Source organism: Cynara cardunculus (assembly GCF_001531365.2).
Source record: "Cynara cardunculus var. scolymus isolate 2C chromosome LG 6, CcrdV1, whole genome shotgun sequence".
Taxonomy (NCBI): Eukaryota; Viridiplantae; Streptophyta; class Magnoliopsida; order Asterales; family Asteraceae; genus Cynara; species Cynara cardunculus.
Genome location: NC_037533.1, coordinates 14,381,507 through 14,400,044, shown reverse-complemented (window position 1 = coordinate 14,400,044; position 18,538 = coordinate 14,381,507). Strand labels below are relative to the sequence as shown.

Sequence of the window (18,538 nt, the reverse complement as noted above, 5' to 3'; positions counted from 1 at the left end):
AAACACTGGGTCTTACATGATTTCAAGTCTATATATATATATATATATATATATATATATGTATAAGAAAAAAAAACAAGTGAAATCACAATTAATTTTAAAATGAATTACACAGTTTGTCCATGTAATTTGTCAAAAATCTAGTTTTCATTCTTGATGATCTATAAAATACCGATTTGCTTTTCATAACGGTTAATAACTGACGTCGTTGAGTTTAGTAGCCGTAAGCATTATGAAATTGAAAAGTCGAAGACCCTCACTTCATTTTTAATGACAGAATTCCAAATTTCAAACAAACCATAGAAATAATTCACTCTATTTCTATTAACATATATCGTTTAGGGTTTGTTTGGTTTGCATGATTGTTTTTGAGAAAAATCTGGATTTCATGGAGGGATTTGGATTTGAACTTATTGGTGTGTTCGGTTTGTAGGATTTGGAACGAAATTGTATTTCATTATTTATAAATAATTATAAAAAATAATTGATTTACATTTTTATTAATCGATTATTACAAAACAAATGTTTTTTAACATTTTTTAAAACATTATTGCATACAATCCTACGAAATCCCGTGAAATCTCAAGGACTCCCTAAAAATTTCAAAATCCCATATTTTAAGGATTTCAATTAAATCCAATGATTTCAAATCCGGATAATTCAACAAACCAAACATGAGACTGGAACAGATTTAAAATGCAAATCCCTCCAAATCCATTTCATTCCTTCAAACCAAACAGGACCTTAAAAATATATATTTAAAATAAAAAAACAAATAAAAGGGTTTTTTTAGTGTGTATGGTTATAATATGCCAATAAATGGTGATATTGCTTTGTCCATGATAATATTGGTTACCTTAATATGGTACCAACCTCCATTGAAAGGTAGCCATTGTTATGCCACTACTCATAAATCAATTTATTTTATTTAAATAATAATTTAAAATATATTAAGGTTGGTAAAAATTTATAATTTATAGATGGTTTAATTTTATGTTTTCAAACAAGAATATTATTATTTATTATCTGTATTTTTTTGAAGTATATGATATTTATATATGACAAATACAACAAATAAACTCGCATACATTTCTTATATTTGGTGAGGTTTGAAGCCCTTACCTTCTAGGAAGCCAAAGATTATGATATCGCTAGACCAAAGACCATTTGGTTTCATATACGTATTATTATAATCATATTAATTATATCATTTTCTACAATTTAAATCTGAGTTAAGTGATATCATATATATTTTAAACTGATTATTTGTGACTTGAAATGATTATTTGTGTTATTTAATGATTAAGTAGATAATCAATTTTGTATGATTAATTTCATACTAGAATAGTACTTGCACAATGCAGCGAGATATATCTCGATTTTAATGTTTCGTTTTATTCTGTCTTCGTTGATGTTATAATACGATTTTATGTGGTAGTGAAAAAACGATAATATTTTTTTTGAATAAAATATAAATTTGAAGGTATTATAAAATTTTGAAAAAAATATATCGATTTTAGTATCAAATTAAATATTTAAAAGATATTGGTTTTGTTTTGTATAATTTCTTTAATTCAATTTTTTTATTATAATTTAATTTAGATTTAGCAATGATGTTATTTATTTTTGGTTTAATAATATAATTTTTTTTATAAAGATAATAATTAGTATTTTGTTAGAATTYAATAMTTATGCTAAATATATTTTAGAATTTTTATATTTAAAATGAGATACCTATTCAATATTTGATTATGTTTATCTGCAGTTAGTTACATGAATTCAAATATGGAGCTTTAATACGTTGTACATACGCACAGTTTACTTGTAATCTTGAATTTTAAGTAATATCCATCAATAAATAATATTTAATGCATAAAAATGGTATTTAATACGTTAAATGATTTATTGCACCAAAACAAATTTTATAAGGAAAAAAATTACTTAGTTACATGTCTCTTTGACGATTGTCATAATATATCAATTAACCAAACAACCGATTATCTAATTATTATATCTTGAAACTAAAAACGCATTCAAGCATTGCAAAGTGTGTTGTCGTAGTTAATTATCTGACATTAATTCAACTGATTGTTGAATATCACATGATTACTTTTAAAACATCTGGTCAATCACCAGATTTAAAATTTGACAAAAACAATATCAATCGTCCAATCTTTATCCTTAACGTATTATAAAATCTATTGAATACATAAAATGCTTCATGTTAACTACAAGGGTGGTGTCTGATTGGTTTGAGCTTGGCTCCAAAGGTCAAAAGTGTCTGGACTGTCCCATGTTCAAATCCAAGAAGGAACAAAAATCCCCTTGTGGCTGCGAAGGTTCAAATGCGGCGACTCCGGGCTACTTGCAAAGCAGGTGGTCGTCCTGGGATTAGTCGGCTCGCATAGCGGGTTGGATATCCAGATCATGTTTAAATGTACAAAAAGACCCTGGTTTTTGGATTGAAAGGGTGTTTGTCTGGTTGGGCTTTCTCAGGCTTAACCAAGGTTTTCGGATTTTTTTATGTCGGGCTTTAATCGGCCTTATGATCGGGTTTTAAGGTCAGGCATGGGCTTGCTAGGTCCAGGGGTTTACGGTCAGAGGCCAGGCTTCGGGCTTGCGACGTTTTGTACGCCTTTAGTCTGAACCTCATCAAATAATCAGTAACCAACTAATAACACTTTTAAATACTGTATAAAACATTGAACTCTACGAATACAAAAAAATTATTCTCTTCCTTTAATATGAATTGTATTAATGTTAATAATATTGTAAATCTTGCTACAGTAGGCAGATAAACAACTAATTTGGTATTAAATAAAACAACAATATATAATAAAAAAAATGAAAATAAATTCTCAATTTATATTTCTTAATTAATTTAGAGGATTCCTTCCTTTTTCTCATTTTTATGATATATTTTTTTAAAGTTATAATATTTATATACGATAAATAGAATAAATAAACTCAAATACACTCCTCGCCTTTAGTGAGGTTTGAACTCCTGACATGCTAGAAGATCAAAGACTCACATACCATCAGATTAATCGGAAATAAAAATGAAAGTGAATTTTATCCTCCAATTTAACCTGAATTATAATTTAGGATTATTATGTATACAAACAAAAGTATATATATATATATATATACATATATGTGTATATATATATATATATATATATATAAGAAAATGTTCAAACGAGAACCATTGTGATTTACGAGAACGCAAGAACAACCTATTAACCTCATATTGTGATAAAAATTAAAAGTAAAAGATTTTTTAAATTAAAATTGAAATTCAAAAAGATTCAAAAAAAATTGAGATTCAAAAGAGTAATAATGGAAATCGATATTATAAAATCTTAAACGCGATCACATGATAATCCTCAAAATTAGAGTGATTATCCTTATCTTTATTAGGTATCGATTAAGATTTCAAGGAGAAATCAACGAAGAAAGAAGCCGTAAAGTCGTAGGAATCAAACATCAAACAGTAATCGATCAAGAAGAAGCGTTTGCATGCAACAATCGAACAACAAGAAGAAGGAACACAGTTTATTCAAGGTATCTCATTCGATTAGGATTAGTTTATCACAACGAATTACTGACGAAATCAATTAAACGATTTTATGTGATATCAATATCACTCGATTTGATCATGGTGTCGATGGGTTAGGTTACACATTATCACAACGATTTTCGGATGGTTTCAATAGGTTAGATTAGACAATCACACATTTATCACAACGAAAACGATTTGGTGTGATAATCATGTGATATGGGTGTGATAATCATATGATATCACTATTATAACATCATTTGCACACTTAATTTGATCATGGTTTCGATCGGTTAGGATTAAACAATCACACATTTATCACAATGATCACTTATGGTTTCGATAAGTTATTGTTACACTCGACTGATCATGGTTTCGATAGGTTATGGTTACACAATCACACAATTATCACAAGGGAAGAGAAGAGAGTAGAAACGAACGTGCAGAAAAAAAAAAGATAATTATAATTTATTAAAATAAAATAAAAATTATAAAAATTATATTTACTATAATTATAATTTTTATTTTGTTTTAATAAATTATAATTATCTTTTTTTTTCTGCACGTTCGTTTCTACTCTCTTCTCTACTGTTCTTATTAATTTATTTATATTTACTATAAGTTAATTTATTAATATAAATTAATTTATTTATTTTTAATATAAATTAATTTATTAATTAAAAAAAATTTGAGATTATTGAATTGTTCTCACGTTCTCGTAAATCACAAAGGTTCTCGTTTGAACCTTCATATATATATATATATATATATATATATATATATATATATTATAATGAGTAATTTTATTTAAATTTATAAACATAAAATATAAAAATTTGAATTTGAAAAAAAGAAAAAGAAGAAAAAAAAAACAGTTTTCCTTCAAAAGTCTCTATCCCTCTTTCAATCCTCTGTAGCTTCTTTTTTCTTCTTATCGATTTCTTTCTGTTTCAGTTTCTTGAAATCGTTTCCTTGATCTGATTCCCATTTTAGAACCCTAATTCCAGTTGATTTTGTGAAAACGAAAATCCAGGAATGTATCATCAATCATCGCAGCACTTTGATTTGGAGCAGGACAATGCTACTTTGGGTTTTGGTGGTGGAGAACCAACTTCATGGCTTTCCGGCGAAGATCTCCGCCCTTCTTCACCTTCTCACCGCCGTAATCTTTCCGCTTTTTCGAGTTCCACCGCCACTACTGCTGCCGGCAATGTCGACCGTCTTCTCTTTAATGACCTCGTTCAGATCGTTCCCCTCGTTCAGTCTTTGATTGTAAGTCGCCCTCTTTCACGAAGACACAAACACACACACACACATCTCTGTTTATGCGTCCTTCGATTTTTAGGGTTCTTTTGAATTTTGGTTCAAGTAAAGCGGGCAGCGCTTCTAATTTTCGATTTCTGTTGTGTTCTATATGTATATACTTCGATTGAGTTAGGGTTTCTTAATTTTTGGATTCCTAATGTGGTTATATGTACTGGAATTCAATTAGGTTTTCATGAAACTGGCTTCCCCCCAAACTATTGGAACTTCTAAAATTTAAATTGGGGTTTGTTTCTGTTTGTAGGATCGAAAGGCAAATACTTCGTACACTCGTAGGGGGTCAATGATCTACACCAAGACGCCTTCAAGAGAATCACTAGCTAATAAGGTAATTCTTCTCATTTGGGAATGGATTAACTTACATCCAACTTTCATCTTTAGAATTATGTTGGAAATTGTGATTTTGTATTGCTTGGCTTGCATTATGACATCTCCGTAACTTGCAAGGTTTACTCTTTTTGTTTCTCAAATGACACCATTTTTTTGATGGGATAATATATAGAACCCCGTTGGATTGCTCTCCAAAAGAGCAAACCAACATATATGGAGGAGAAATGGTGCAATTTTAGCCGACATGGGACTCTAACACACCCCTCAATGGAGAGAAGACAGGAGCAGATTGTGCCGAAGCATCGAGAGGGGGCTAGACGGGTGAGGGGGGTATACGAGAACAAATTACCCCAAAGTGTCGAGTCATGAGAGTGGTAGACCTTTGCTAACATATCAATATATGGAACCCCATTGAGATTACTCTCCAAAATAGCTCTTGAGGAGAGAAGGGAGCCTCCAACATATATGGAAGAGGAATGGTCCATAGCTGAAGTGGGACTCTCAACACATCCATTTGGGGTTTAAAAAGCTAGGAATGCAGCGTGTTTTACCTAGACGAACTCCTTGTTTCATGAATTACTAAAGAGCTTGAGCTATATAATCTTGAAGAATTTTGAGGACTGAAAAATATGATAAAATGTAGAATAGAACAGTTGAAAGATCATCATATATGATGACTTTTATGAATTAATCACTTTTTCAGCCTGCAAAAAAGGTGAAAAAAATCAAGCATCATAATGTCATATGGCCTGCTATAATGGGCATTTCCATAATCTATATCTATCTATAGGTTAAGTTGATATGAATATTTAGTGCAATCTATGCCTATAAACATTTCCTGGGTTACAAAACATAATAAGAAACAATTTCGTAGGTTGGTTTGACAATGGTTTAGTTGCAAGGAGTTTACATGACTATATTTTGAACAATATTAACTTTATATGCTTGGTCATATAATACAGAGACTGCACAAAATACGGTAGATTTTTACAGGCTAAGCATGTTTACATAATGATACAATACTTCTTCCATCTCTTCATAATAAATGTTGTAATCTGACTTTTGAGTGTCAAAACCTCTTCTAGTCTTCTTCCCAATTTAGAAAATTTAGATATTATTTTTTCCCTATTTAAGTATTTCAAATGCTCCTTTTCTAGCTTAAGTAGATTATCAAAATGGAAGATGAAACAAAATTAATATCAATTTTGAAGTTGAAAAGAGGTCTGTTTGACTGTCAAAGCGAAATTAGCACGCCTATCATAGAAGATGTTAGTTAAATAGCATAATGGATGGAGCTGCAATAAGCATTGGTTGTCTTTTCTAATCGTATAATCCCAGCATTGGTTGTCTTTTCTAATCGTATAATCCCAAGTTGAATGGTAAATTTTGCAAGCTATTATTTTTCAAGTTGAATGTTGGACCACCAAAAGACAAATATAGATTTAGTGTAGTAGAAATGAGAATGCCACCGCTAGTATTTTCAGGGTGCGTTTGATATGTGGGACAAGACGGTACAAATACTTGTCGTCCCATGTTTGGCGCGACACTAGCTGGACAAGACGAACTAAGCAGGACAAAAATAAGGCAGATAGACAAGATTGGCAAATTACCAAACTATCCAATTACCCATGTCATATTACCTTCTATAATTCTTTCACCTGTCCAATCCCGGAGGAAGTGCTTAGTTGGAAGGTCAAAAACTTCTTGTTTTCTTGCTTAATGAATCTACAGAAGGTATTCACATTCTGAACATTTCCAGATGACTGAAGCAAAAGGTAGGAATGCTCAATCAATTCCTGGGAAAAAGCGCAGGGACAACGGTGGCAACGAGCAAGATGGAGGTGCTGATGGTTTCTCCATGTTTTCCTCCAGTTCAGTTTTGACAAAGGAGCGGGAAGAATTGGCTGAATTGAGGGAGAAAGTGGTGGATCTGGAAAGACAGTTGTTAGAGAAAGATGAAATCTTGAAATCGACAGAAGCTTCAAAAGACAAAATTAACTCTGTTAATAGCATGCTAGATGAAGTTAAAAAACAGGCGTTAGAAAAAGACGTCTTACTGCGTTCTACTCAAGCGCAATTAGCTGATGTAAAGGTATGTGTTCTATTGAGGGTTAAAATTGTCTATTTGCACATTAACAAATATATTGATGACTTGGGTCCACAAAATTCTTTCTTTGAAGGGTATTTTAGATTTCTCGATACTAACATCTGTACGTTATGTTCATGAATATGATCTTCTTCATCCAGATTAAACTAGCTGATAAACAAGCAGCTGTAGAGAAGTTACAGTGGGAAGCAATGACTTCCAACAGAAAGGCTGAAAAGCTCCAGGAAGATCTGAATGCCATTCAAGGAGAGATGTCATCGTATAAAGTGTTATTCGAAGGCTTGTCAAGTGACAATTTTAACCTTTCGGACCAAGAGTATGATGTCATCCCACATGTCGGTCACCTTCCTGAAATAGTAAGCCAAATGCCACCACCACCAACATCCTATTACTTCAATATCGTTACTCCCTCCAGCGATCCCCAAACAAGCGTCCACATTTCTATTTTTAGTTTGTCCCAAAATAAATCTCTCTTTTCAAAAGCAAACATCTACTTTCCAAGCCTACCCCTTAATTATGAGAGGGATAAATTCATTGCTCCCTCTGTAATTAAGGGTAAAATCATCATTTAGGTAATTAAAAAGTGATAATTACACATTTCTAAAACCGTACCTTTTTCATTGTGGACATTTATTTTAGGATGGAAGGATTACAAGATTTATATATTTCCTGTTTTTTTTTTTGTAATTTGGTGTATAAATGTATAATATATGTAGGATGATTTGGATGAACTGGATATGAGCAAAATGGAAGAGGCAAAGGAGGCTTACATGGCTGCCATTGCTGCTGCAAAAGAGAAGCAAGACGAAGAGTCGATCACCGTAGCTGCGAATGCTAGGTTGCATCTGCAGTCTTTTGTTCTAAGAGTGTAAAAGTCAACAAGTTTGGACTTCACCATTAAAGTTTGGAGTTCTTATGGTGTCATATGTTGGAAAACAGTGTGTGTGTGTGTATGTGTGTAATCTTCTTCTTTTTTAATCTAATGAGTTGGGATTGCATATCCACATGTAATGTTGCTGCTTATTCTCATTTCTGAGTACAGAATGAAGATAGAATGCACCGACTTGGGTAATAGAATGTATAAGGGGCTGTTTGGTTTGGTTTTCCGTACGGATAAAGTTGTATGTGTAGATTGAGAAGGTTTTTGTCTGTAAGAGTTTTTTCCATAGATAGAAGAGCGTGTTCTTTAATTGGTAGGGGCAGGTTTGGAAAACAAACGTGGCTTTCTATATAAAGTTCTCCCGAGAGGCTTATTGGATAAGCTATTTTTATGTCATTTAATCACTACTAAACAATCATGTGTAGTTGATCGAACAAGCTGTGAGTCTCATTTAGTTGCTAACAAATAGCCCGCAAGACTTTTTGTATGAAATGGGAGATGGGTTTGTGCTAAGTAGTGTCAAAATACGACCAAGGGTTATTTAGCTCTTGACAAGTGCTTTTTTAGATCCATGACTTTGTGAAAGTGACTTCTTTTTCTGTTAAGCAGTGACATTCTCAAACCAGTCAAAAAGTTACGACTTAAAAAAAAAACCCTAATAGAGAAGGTCTTTGGTTGTTATTTAGCTAAATACCTCTTTTTTAATTCATGACTTTTTAATAGGTTTTTGGACACTCTCTGTGAAGCATGGACATTCAAAAGATCATGAGTTTAAATAAGTAAAGAAAGAGACTATAACATGCAAATTCTCTTGTTTTCCCTTTGATTGGATATATGAATAATGAACCTAAATACCAGAAAACTCCTGTTCATGTATGAATTTAATCTGTGTGTAACTAGATTTTATAGCGATCAATAGCAACGGTTTGGTACAAAGCGCCTAAAGAATAAGTATGCCAACAGACCATCACTGTCGATGGATTACGTAACTCTAGAGAGTCAGCGAAAATTGGTAGGCTTGCCGACGTTTATATTCTGCTCTTTCAAGAAACTCAGTATAGCGTTTTTCTGCCAACTTTTGAAGCTCCTGCAACGGAAATAGACCCAAGTTAGTAGAACCAACGGAAAGGTGATGGAGTTTTTCACAACGGTATAATAAACTTGATCTAGGTCCCATTTGGTTTGCGGGATTGGATTTGATTTGGAATTCAATTCCATTCAAACCAAACACACCTAAGATTCCAAGTCCTACGAAATCCAAATCCCTCAACCATTTCAACAAACCGAACACCCCCTTTAGGATTATGCATAACTTTCAGGTACAATTACAGTGACAAAAGACAAGTGATTACTGGGTCCTTTGGATAAATGACCCTAAACAAGTATTATATTAGGAACATAACCTTAAAAAAAGCTCAATGACCTTTATCTGACACGTCTCGGGTAAAAGACAGACTGCTCTTAGAAACACACTAGAGGGTCATTTCGTAAAAACAACTTCTCGAGAAGGTCATTGAGATAATTCTTGTTACATATAATTGCGACTTTTTTGGGTGAAAAGAATTTTAAGCTTACAACCTATTTGCATACTGTCATCCTTGCAATTGTTATTCATGATCCACACACACTTCTCTTATTTGAATTAGTTAAGGGTATTTTAGACTTCTGAATGATATAAAAGACCATTTTACACTTAGGGGTTGTTTACCAAATGCTTACCGGGTAAGTGCTCATTGGCAAGAGTCATCATCTTCACTTACCCATCAAAATGGATTGTCTAAGCATCTTTTATGCGGTAAACACTTACAGGGTAAGAGTCTCCTCCCTCATTTACCAAATAAGATTCTTGGTCTTTGCTATGCCTCTTAGGCTCTTAGTGGGTAAGTTTTTTGGTCCTTGTCATGCTTATCGGTGAGGAGGATGAGAATCGGTAAGTGCTTATCCGGTAAGAGTTTGGTAAACAGCCCTTACTGTTTATTTTTTGTTCTTTTTCATCCACCAAATTTTTTGTGGTGTATGAACTTGTACTTATTTTCAACTAGAGAACCAAACAAGGCCATGTCCACTTTTTTGGTTTTCATCGAAAGATCTAAAGGGGATTTAAATCCAACAGGAGGGATATAATTCACCATTTGAGCGAATAAGCCTAAAGCAAACAGATGCCGTTAAACTCTTTAAGCCATTAACAAGCGCTGGTTGGTTGGTTTTCCATCAAGTCTTGTACGGATAAAGTTGTTTCTATAGATTGAGAAGGTTTTGTTTGGAAGGGTTTTTTCATAAACGAATGACATGTTTCTTTATCGTGAGGGGCAGGTTTGGAAAAAACTTCGCTTTCTGCATAAAGCTCCCCTAGAAGCTTATTTAATAAGCCACTTTCGATATAATTAAACCACTACCAAACAGTCATGTATGGTTGACTGAATAAGTTGTGAGTCCCGTTAAGCTCATTAAGCTGCTAACAAACTGTCCTTACTCTCCCAATAACCTACAGACATCACCTAGAAACTTAACGACTAACGGATTACTTGACCTAGCTGCAGACTTAACAGCAATAAATTGATAGGATATACTTACTTTTGATCAAGATGAGCGAGAATTTCTCCCCCTGGAAATGATGCTTTAGTAACCTCATATGCAACTTTAATTGCTTCTCTCCAAGTTCCGCCTACTCCTGCATCTCCATTGTCTTCCATTGGCAATGAATACCCCGATAGCAAGTGGCCGACCCAAACATCATCTTTCCTGAAAAAAGATTCATACAAGAGACTGAATTCAACTTACCGCTAGGATTAAGAAGAATGCCCCATCCTTCTTGGAGGTCATGGGTCATTGGCCCAACAGTATATGGGTTAGGTTACTGGTATCCCTATCTTCTTGGAGGTCAAGGGTTCAAGCATCGTCTATGGTGAGGAGTGTGTGTGAGTTTTGGCGTATCTAAATATTATATAGTTTAAAAAAAAGGAGAGAACAATGGGAGCATTTGCAGTAACTACAAAACGCAATCAATCTTATACTTTTACTCTATACATGCAAGTTGAAACAAGTATTAAAAGGAAAGTGGCAGACCTAGGAATTTCTTTGAGCGGGTGCACCTTTAAGATGGATCAAAGGTCGGCAAATCATGGTTTGACCAGGGGAGAAAGTCAATGCGGTTTGACCTAAAAGAAAGTCAATTGTGTCGATTTGAGAAATAAGATGCATTTTTTCAAATGGAAAACCTTGATCCATAAAATAAATATACGTTCCCTTAAAAATGAGATAAAAAGCGACAATTTTAAGATGAAATGACATTAGGAAGGAAAATAAATCATGAAAAAGAAAATCAAAAGGGGAGAAAAATTAACAAGAGGTTGCCTTGGCATAGTGGTAGTAGATAGTAGTACTTATACTTGAGGTTGTGAGTTCAATCCTTCTAACTATATTTTTGTTATTAGTATTTTCAGAAATAGCATTATAGGTCCCGAGTAAATGCTCCGGTTCAGCTCTGGAGCCTAAAATTAAAAGATAAAAAAGTAAACTTTCACTTGAAAGATTCAAACCCATGGCCTCTTGTATATAAAGGGGTAACCCAACCATCCCACCCGTATTCAGTTTTTGTTATAGATTTGGTCTCAAAGTATTTAAGGGCACCACTCGAAATCAAGCGGGTGCACCTATCAAACAGCTAACTTATTTCTCTTGCAATAATCGAGTGAGCGGGTGCACGGGAGCCCCCACTCCACAAGTCCCACAGGCCATCGTATGAGAGGTAAATCACAAGTTAGCAGGTGGTGGTGCGCAGGCTGGATGGCCACCATACTACCGCTAAGGCAACACGTGGGGCCTAGACAAGTAATTAAGTTATAGCATGATATGTGTTGCTTCCATAAGGCTTTCATGAAAATGTAAAACACCGCAACACATCAAACTGATACAACAACCTCCGAATCAAATAAAACCACGGTCTTAGGTTATTTGTATCTTGATACTATTACTAAGAACTTATCAGACCCTCATACTTACAATAAACCAACATACTAGCAAATAAATAAGAATCCCTATTCGAAGAAAATAGCAAACATGACACTATCGTTAAGGGTGCATTTGGTAGGCAGACGAGACTGGAACAGGATTGGACGGGCAAGAGTGAGTAGACGTATGAAAGAATTGTGCAAGGTTTTATGGTTTAAATCTGACATGAGTGGTTCAGTAATTTACCAATCTTGTCTCATCTCCCTTATTTTTGTTCCACTTATTTTGGTTGGACAAAAAAAAACATGTGTCTCATTCAGTCCCGTCCTATCCCAGTCTATGTTGTGCCAAATGTGGGACAATGGTTTAAAATTCACAATTAACTCAACTGTCTTTCTATTCATCTTTGTACTCTCGCAAGTATTTCGGTTGTTTAGAGTGAATAGCTGAGTACAACGGTTAGTAAGATTAATCACTTTTTCCAAGTAGCCCGCCACGTGACCAATGACAAAAAGGAAAACGACCAAGTATTTTCTTTAGTGCAATCTATTGCCCTGTATCTCTATGTGGGATATACTGGGTTCGTTTGGTTTGGTTTATTTCTTGTATCCATCTTTGTTTACATGTAATTAACTAAAATGCCGCAATTATGATTGTCAACTTAATTAGATCGAGGTATTTAGTGCCTAAAAAGTGTACCAAAAAACGACAGCAAGTTAAATGTGTTAAACTTACAGAACAATATCCATATGCCTCGGAACATAGTGTCCACCGCCAACCCCTAGAAGGATTTTCTTCTTTCCATTATGCCTACACCATTGAATTTAAGCAAAACAGAAAGAAAAGTCGTGAACATAATTCCACCATCATCATCGGAAAGTTTCATAGCAATCCAACGTTGAAAACATCATGAAAAAACTAAACCAATATCAATTTTACCTGGACCAGTCTCCAACAGGAATTCCTCCATCAAGTCCTAATCCTTTCCAAACTAACTTCAAAGCAACATTCGAAACAAATAATTATTCGATTATCTTTGTTAAGTACCCAACTTATCTTAAATAGTAGCATTTTACTCCCTCTGTCCCAAAATAAGTGTCCACGTTTCTATTTTAGTTTGTGTAAAACCCCAAGCCCAAAGCAGCAGGCTGGCATAATAACTTAAATTCAACTTGAAACCATGGTGGAAGTTACTTAGCCACAACTTGAGACTTATAAGGAGCTCACAAATCCAATTTTCTATCCATGTGAGACGGGTTGTTACAATTTGTCCCAAAATACGTGTCTACTTTCCAATTCTACCTTTAATTATGAGTTGAAGAAATATATTACTCCCTCTATTATTAAAGGTAAAATTGTCATTTTACAATTAAAAAGTGTAATAATTACACATTTTTAAAACTGTGTTTCTTTTTCCTTGTGGACATTTATTTTGGGACGGAGGGAGTAACCTTTAGAACATAGTGCCAATGATCAAACTTCAAAGAACTTTAACTTATCAGAAAATGGGTCCCTGGTGACCTCTCAACCAATGTGTTATTTTTTATCAGGCATTTTCGTAATTCTAACGTATTTTAAATGCTCAAAAGGTTATAGAAATATATGAACGTTATTTTATGGCACAGTTAAAGCTTATGCTCAAAAGAGATACCGAACTAAAGCAATAGCTTGTGCTGCATCCTGCCTCTTCCAGTACTCTTCTGTGCTGCCTGATATAATAATAGCATAAAGAATCGTAGTATTAACGGTTTGAGTTCGATCAAGTTTCTTTTGCATAAAAAACAAATGAGCAAATGCTTTATATTGAGATATTAGCTGCTGCAAAGGCATAACTTTCTCTTCTAATCATAGAAAAAGATTAAACCGAAACTTTGAAACCTAGGAACAACCTTTTCGAGTTTTCCTTTTGATACGTACCGATTTCTACAAACATCGTGGGAGAGTCAATTACGGGTCCGTGATGTGTGGCCTCCAATGTAACCTATACCCCAGAACAAAAAAAGGTAAACAACTATGGCATACAAACAAACAAACAAGTCTACAATTTGCATGCATATTTTCTTTTTAAGTATATATATTATTTTATATACGGCAAATACTGATGCACACTCCTCACCTTTGGTGAGGTTCGAACCGTTAACCTCCTGAGAGGCTGGGCTCTAAAAGTACCCGGTAACCCTTTGGTATTTGCAAGCATACTTATTCCTTAGCAGAAGGAAATTTGTGCTAGATAGCAAAATTTACCATCTACACGAATTTCATATGTTAAGAGTTAAGAATTAAATACATAGATACATGTGGAAACACACCCAAGTAACATTAAGCACTCGATTAAAATCTAAAACATATAACAAATTTAACCAAAAGAAATGAAACATGTACGTTTCGTAGTGATTCTCCCTTAGTTTCGAGAAAATAGCTAAATTCACTTTGGTTTTGGCTTGGGGAAGCATCAACTGGAGGATTGTAAATGAACAGGATCAAAACTTGTGCACATATTTGTTAGTGTTCTAAAGGGCGCACCATGGCGGTGGCGGTGGCGGTGGCGGTGGCGCAAGATTCATCTCCGTAAGGCATTATTTGATCTTCTTTACTTTTTTTATTTGCTTTTAGTTTTTAGGATACAACCTACTCGTATATGGTCTTAGATTAGAAATATGGAACTATTGGTATAACATTTCCTTTTTGTTATGTGCTCTTAATATAACCTCTTCTCTAAGCTCTTTATACATCTATGATATCAATATATCATTTTGGTCTTCTTATATGAATTTAGATTGTTCATATCATTGACTAATTGAGTAATAGTAAAAAAAAAATGTGCGTATATATACAATATACAGATTTTCCGTGAGAGTCATGCCCTTGAAAAACGTCGTGGCCTTGTCGTGGCTCCTACGGCTTGAGGCCTGACCTCGTCACCACGCCACGGCTCACGCCATTTAGAACGTTGGTGGTGATATACAAGTTCAACTAAAACAAAAAACTTAGAGCATGTTTCTTAGCATCTAGATGAGCTTAATGGGACTCCCAGCTTATTCGTTCAGCTATACATGATTGTTTGGTAGTGGCTTAATAATATGGAGAGCAGCTTATTCAGTAAGCTTCTAGGAGGAGTTTCATGCATAAGCCAAGTTTTTTCCAAACCTACTCTTCCGATTTAAAAAACCCGCTCCTTCCATCTATGAAAAAACCCTTCCAAACAAAATCTTCTCAATCTCTACAGACTATTTAATCCAAACAGACAGCTTTATCCATCCAGGACTTAATGGAAAATCAACCAAACAACAACGCCTTACTGTTACATTATGGATACCTCAAATTCAGGAGTCAGATTGTGTGATTCAGCAATGACCTTCAATAATCGCAGCCATGGCCCCATTCGGGCATTAGGTGGTGCAGCCCATCCGGGTTTACCACCAGCCGCTGGCACCTCATCTTCTCGTAAATGAGGAACACCTAAAACATACTCCATAATTAACCCCTAATCCACAAATACAACAAAAGAAATGAACCATCCAACTAACGATTGCAATTCTAAATCACATAACAATATACCAATCGGATGAATGGTTAATGCAGGCCGATTCGAGGCAGCAGTGTGTCTGCTAAGAAATATAACCTCATCCACAACCTCTCCGGTGGCAGTCTCCCACCGTTTATCCAAATGATCCTCTCTAACAATGGAGTTATCATGCTTCAATAGCCTTACTCCTTTGTTCACAAAACTTGCCATATCCTACACCATAGACTTCAATTTCAACATCAAGACCCCAAATTAAGAATGGAACCAATTCACACATGATTTTGCAAAACTTCAAATCGTAATTTCGTATGAATCATAGATTGTGCTATACGTATATCGATTTCATGTACTTCTATTACTCAGAAAATAGAAGGAATTGAATTCCTTGGGTAGGGAGATTAACCTGGAGAAATGGGCCGGGGTGCCACCCCGGCATGGCTAAGAGTGCGGAGGCGGGGCCGATGGAGGCCGGATCAATGGTGGTGGCGACGACTAGGGTCACCATCAGCCTTCTAATGTGAGACCTGAAACTGGTTTTCCTGAAGGCGAGGCTACGAGCAGCAATCAGTCTTCCACTTAAACAGGAAGACATTTCGTCGAACAGGTTGTGGATATTTGAAGTGCTTAAACAACCAGGACAACAAATTACAGATGAGAGTATTCCTTTTGACCGTTAACTTTAAAACAATTACAAATTCAGTCCCTCAACCTCAAATGTTAATAACAATCCTGTAATGTAACCGTATAAACCATACAGTATCAAACTGAACGGTATCAGGGTCCGTCCTAGGGTTTTGATGCCTGGTATGAAAATGCTAAAAAATGCCCTTATGCCTATTTTTAAGAAATGAAACAAGGAAACATACGATTTTTTTGGAACCTAGTCAAGCTAGGTGGTTCATCCCCACACTAACTTTTATTAATAACTACAAGGCTGGTGCCTGATTGGTTTGAGATTGACTCCAAAGGTTAAAAGTACCAGTAGGTCCCAAGTTCAAATCCATGGAGAAATAAAAATCCCCTTTGTGGCCGCGGAGGTTCAAATGCGGTGACTCCGGGCTATCTGCAAAGCAGATGATCGTCCTGAGATTAGTCGGCTCGCATAGCGGGTTGGATATCTAGGTTAATCAAAAAAAAAAACTTTTATTAATTATCTATACTATATTATAAAGCATTTGACAAAAACTCTTAAAATTATTTTTTATGCATGAAGTATTATTTATAAATGCATATTACTTAAAATTCAAGATTACAAGTAAGTTGTGCTTAAGTGCAACTTATTATAGCTCCATGTTTGAATTCGTGTAACTAACTACAGATAAACATAATTAAATACATGATAAACATCTCATTTAAAATATAAAAAATCTTAAATATAATTAAGATAATTATTGAGTTTTAACAAAATAGTTAATAATTATGTTTATAAAAAAATTATATAATTAAACCTAAATTAAATTACTTCGTTATGTWAAAAAATTATAATAAAAAATTTGAATTAAAGAAATTACACAAAATAAAAAGTTTTAAATAGCTAATTTGATACTAATATTGATTTTTTTTTATAATTTTTATGATATTTTCAAATTTATATTTTATTCAAAAATAAAAACATTATCGATTTCTCAAAACCATATAAAACGTTATTATATCGACATACATAAAGAACAAAATGAAATATTAAAATCGAGATGTGTCTCGATGCATTGCACGAGTACCCTTCTAGTAATAAAAAAATACAAAGGAGGGGGGGGGGGATAATATAGTATAAAACTTTAGCAATGCAGTTATGGTTTGTATTCTCCATCAAAAGGTATAAAACTTTCACAGTACAGTTATGGTTTGTATTTTTCATCAGTTGGTATAAACCATATAGTATCAAAGTGGACAGTATAAAACTTTCACAATGCAATCATGGTTTGTATATTTCATCAAAAGGTACAAACCATGTTGTATCAAATGGCACTGTATAAAACTTTACAGTTGTCACAGTTCAATTATGGTTTGTATTTTCCGTCAAATGGTATAAACCATACAATATCAAAGTTCATGATATTAAACTTTCACAGTAAAATTATAGTTTGTTTTTTTTCATCAAAGGGTATAAACCATACAGTATCAAAGTGCAGGATATAGAACTTTCACAGTTCAGTCATGGTCTGTATTTTGCATCTAAAGATATAAACCATACAATATCAGAGTGCATGGTATAAAACTATTATAGTGCAGTTATGATTGTATTCTTCATTAATTTGTATAAACCATACAGTATCAAAGTGCACAGTATAAAACTTTCATAGTGCAGTTATGGTTTGTATTTTTCATTAAAGGGTATAAACCATACAATATCAAAGTGCACTGTGCAAAACTTTTTGCAGTGTAGTTATGGTTTGTATTTTTCACCAATCAGTATAAACCATATATAAATATTATATACTTCCAAAAAAAGATACACCTTTTACATTTGTCCTTATCGATCGGACATCATTTGATTTGCTTTGAAATGCGTGTTATATACTTATATTATGCGAAGTAGTATATAATAAGGGGTTGATATTGATACCCCCTGACATACCTTTCTACCCCCTGCACCTTGTCCCCACCTCACATTTTTTTTCATACTCACATGATTTGCACACACACACTCACACGATTTTAATATAAAAAATTTAAATTTACACTTTATAYCCTTATAATTAGTTAATTAATTTACTTTATACCCTTTCCTTTTAAAATTTTCATTTTATACCCTGATCAAATTAACATACATAATCGTATATCAATTAAAATATGTTAAAAAATACGTTTTAATTTTAACAAGTTACACCATTATAATCGTCACGTCAATACCTTCGAAATAAG

General features: G+C 33.9%; 2 protein-coding genes across 3 annotated transcripts; one reads left to right on the top strand and one right to left on the bottom strand.

The window, feature by feature from the left end:
* Window positions 1-4,475: 4,475 nt before the first annotated feature.
* On the top strand, window positions 4,476-8,398 carry LOC112514475 (protein MICROTUBULE BINDING PROTEIN 2C). Its single transcript, XM_025120962.1, has 5 exons — window positions 4,476-4,831; window positions 5,127-5,210; window positions 6,972-7,304; window positions 7,460-7,675; window positions 8,036-8,398. Exons 1-5 carry the CDS (start codon window positions 4,595-4,597, stop codon window positions 8,189-8,191), a joined length of 1,026 nt encoding a protein of 341 aa, XP_024976730.1. The 5' UTR covers window positions 4,476-4,594; the 3' UTR covers window positions 8,192-8,398.
* A 740-nt stretch (window positions 8,399-9,138) lies between these two features.
* On the bottom strand, window positions 9,139-16,228 carry LOC112514696 (D-aminoacyl-tRNA deacylase-like). Of its 2 annotated transcripts, none has more exons than XM_025121293.1 (9): window positions 16,080-16,228; window positions 15,709-15,889; window positions 15,467-15,609; window positions 14,068-14,131; window positions 13,807-13,859; window positions 13,090-13,145; window positions 12,886-12,960; window positions 10,774-10,941; window positions 9,139-9,286 (listed from the first exon to the last, which is right to left on the bottom strand). In XM_025121293.1, exons 1-9 carry the CDS (start codon window positions 16,179-16,181, stop codon window positions 9,199-9,201), a joined length of 930 nt encoding a protein of 309 aa, XP_024977061.1. In that variant the 5' UTR covers window positions 16,182-16,228; the 3' UTR covers window positions 9,139-9,198. The 2 variants fall into 2 exon arrangements, with proteins under 2 accessions (XP_024977061.1, XP_024977062.1); XM_025121294.1 differs by having other exon boundaries at window positions 15,709-15,901; window positions 16,080-16,153.
* Between the last annotated feature and the right edge of the window lie 2,310 nt (window positions 16,229-18,538).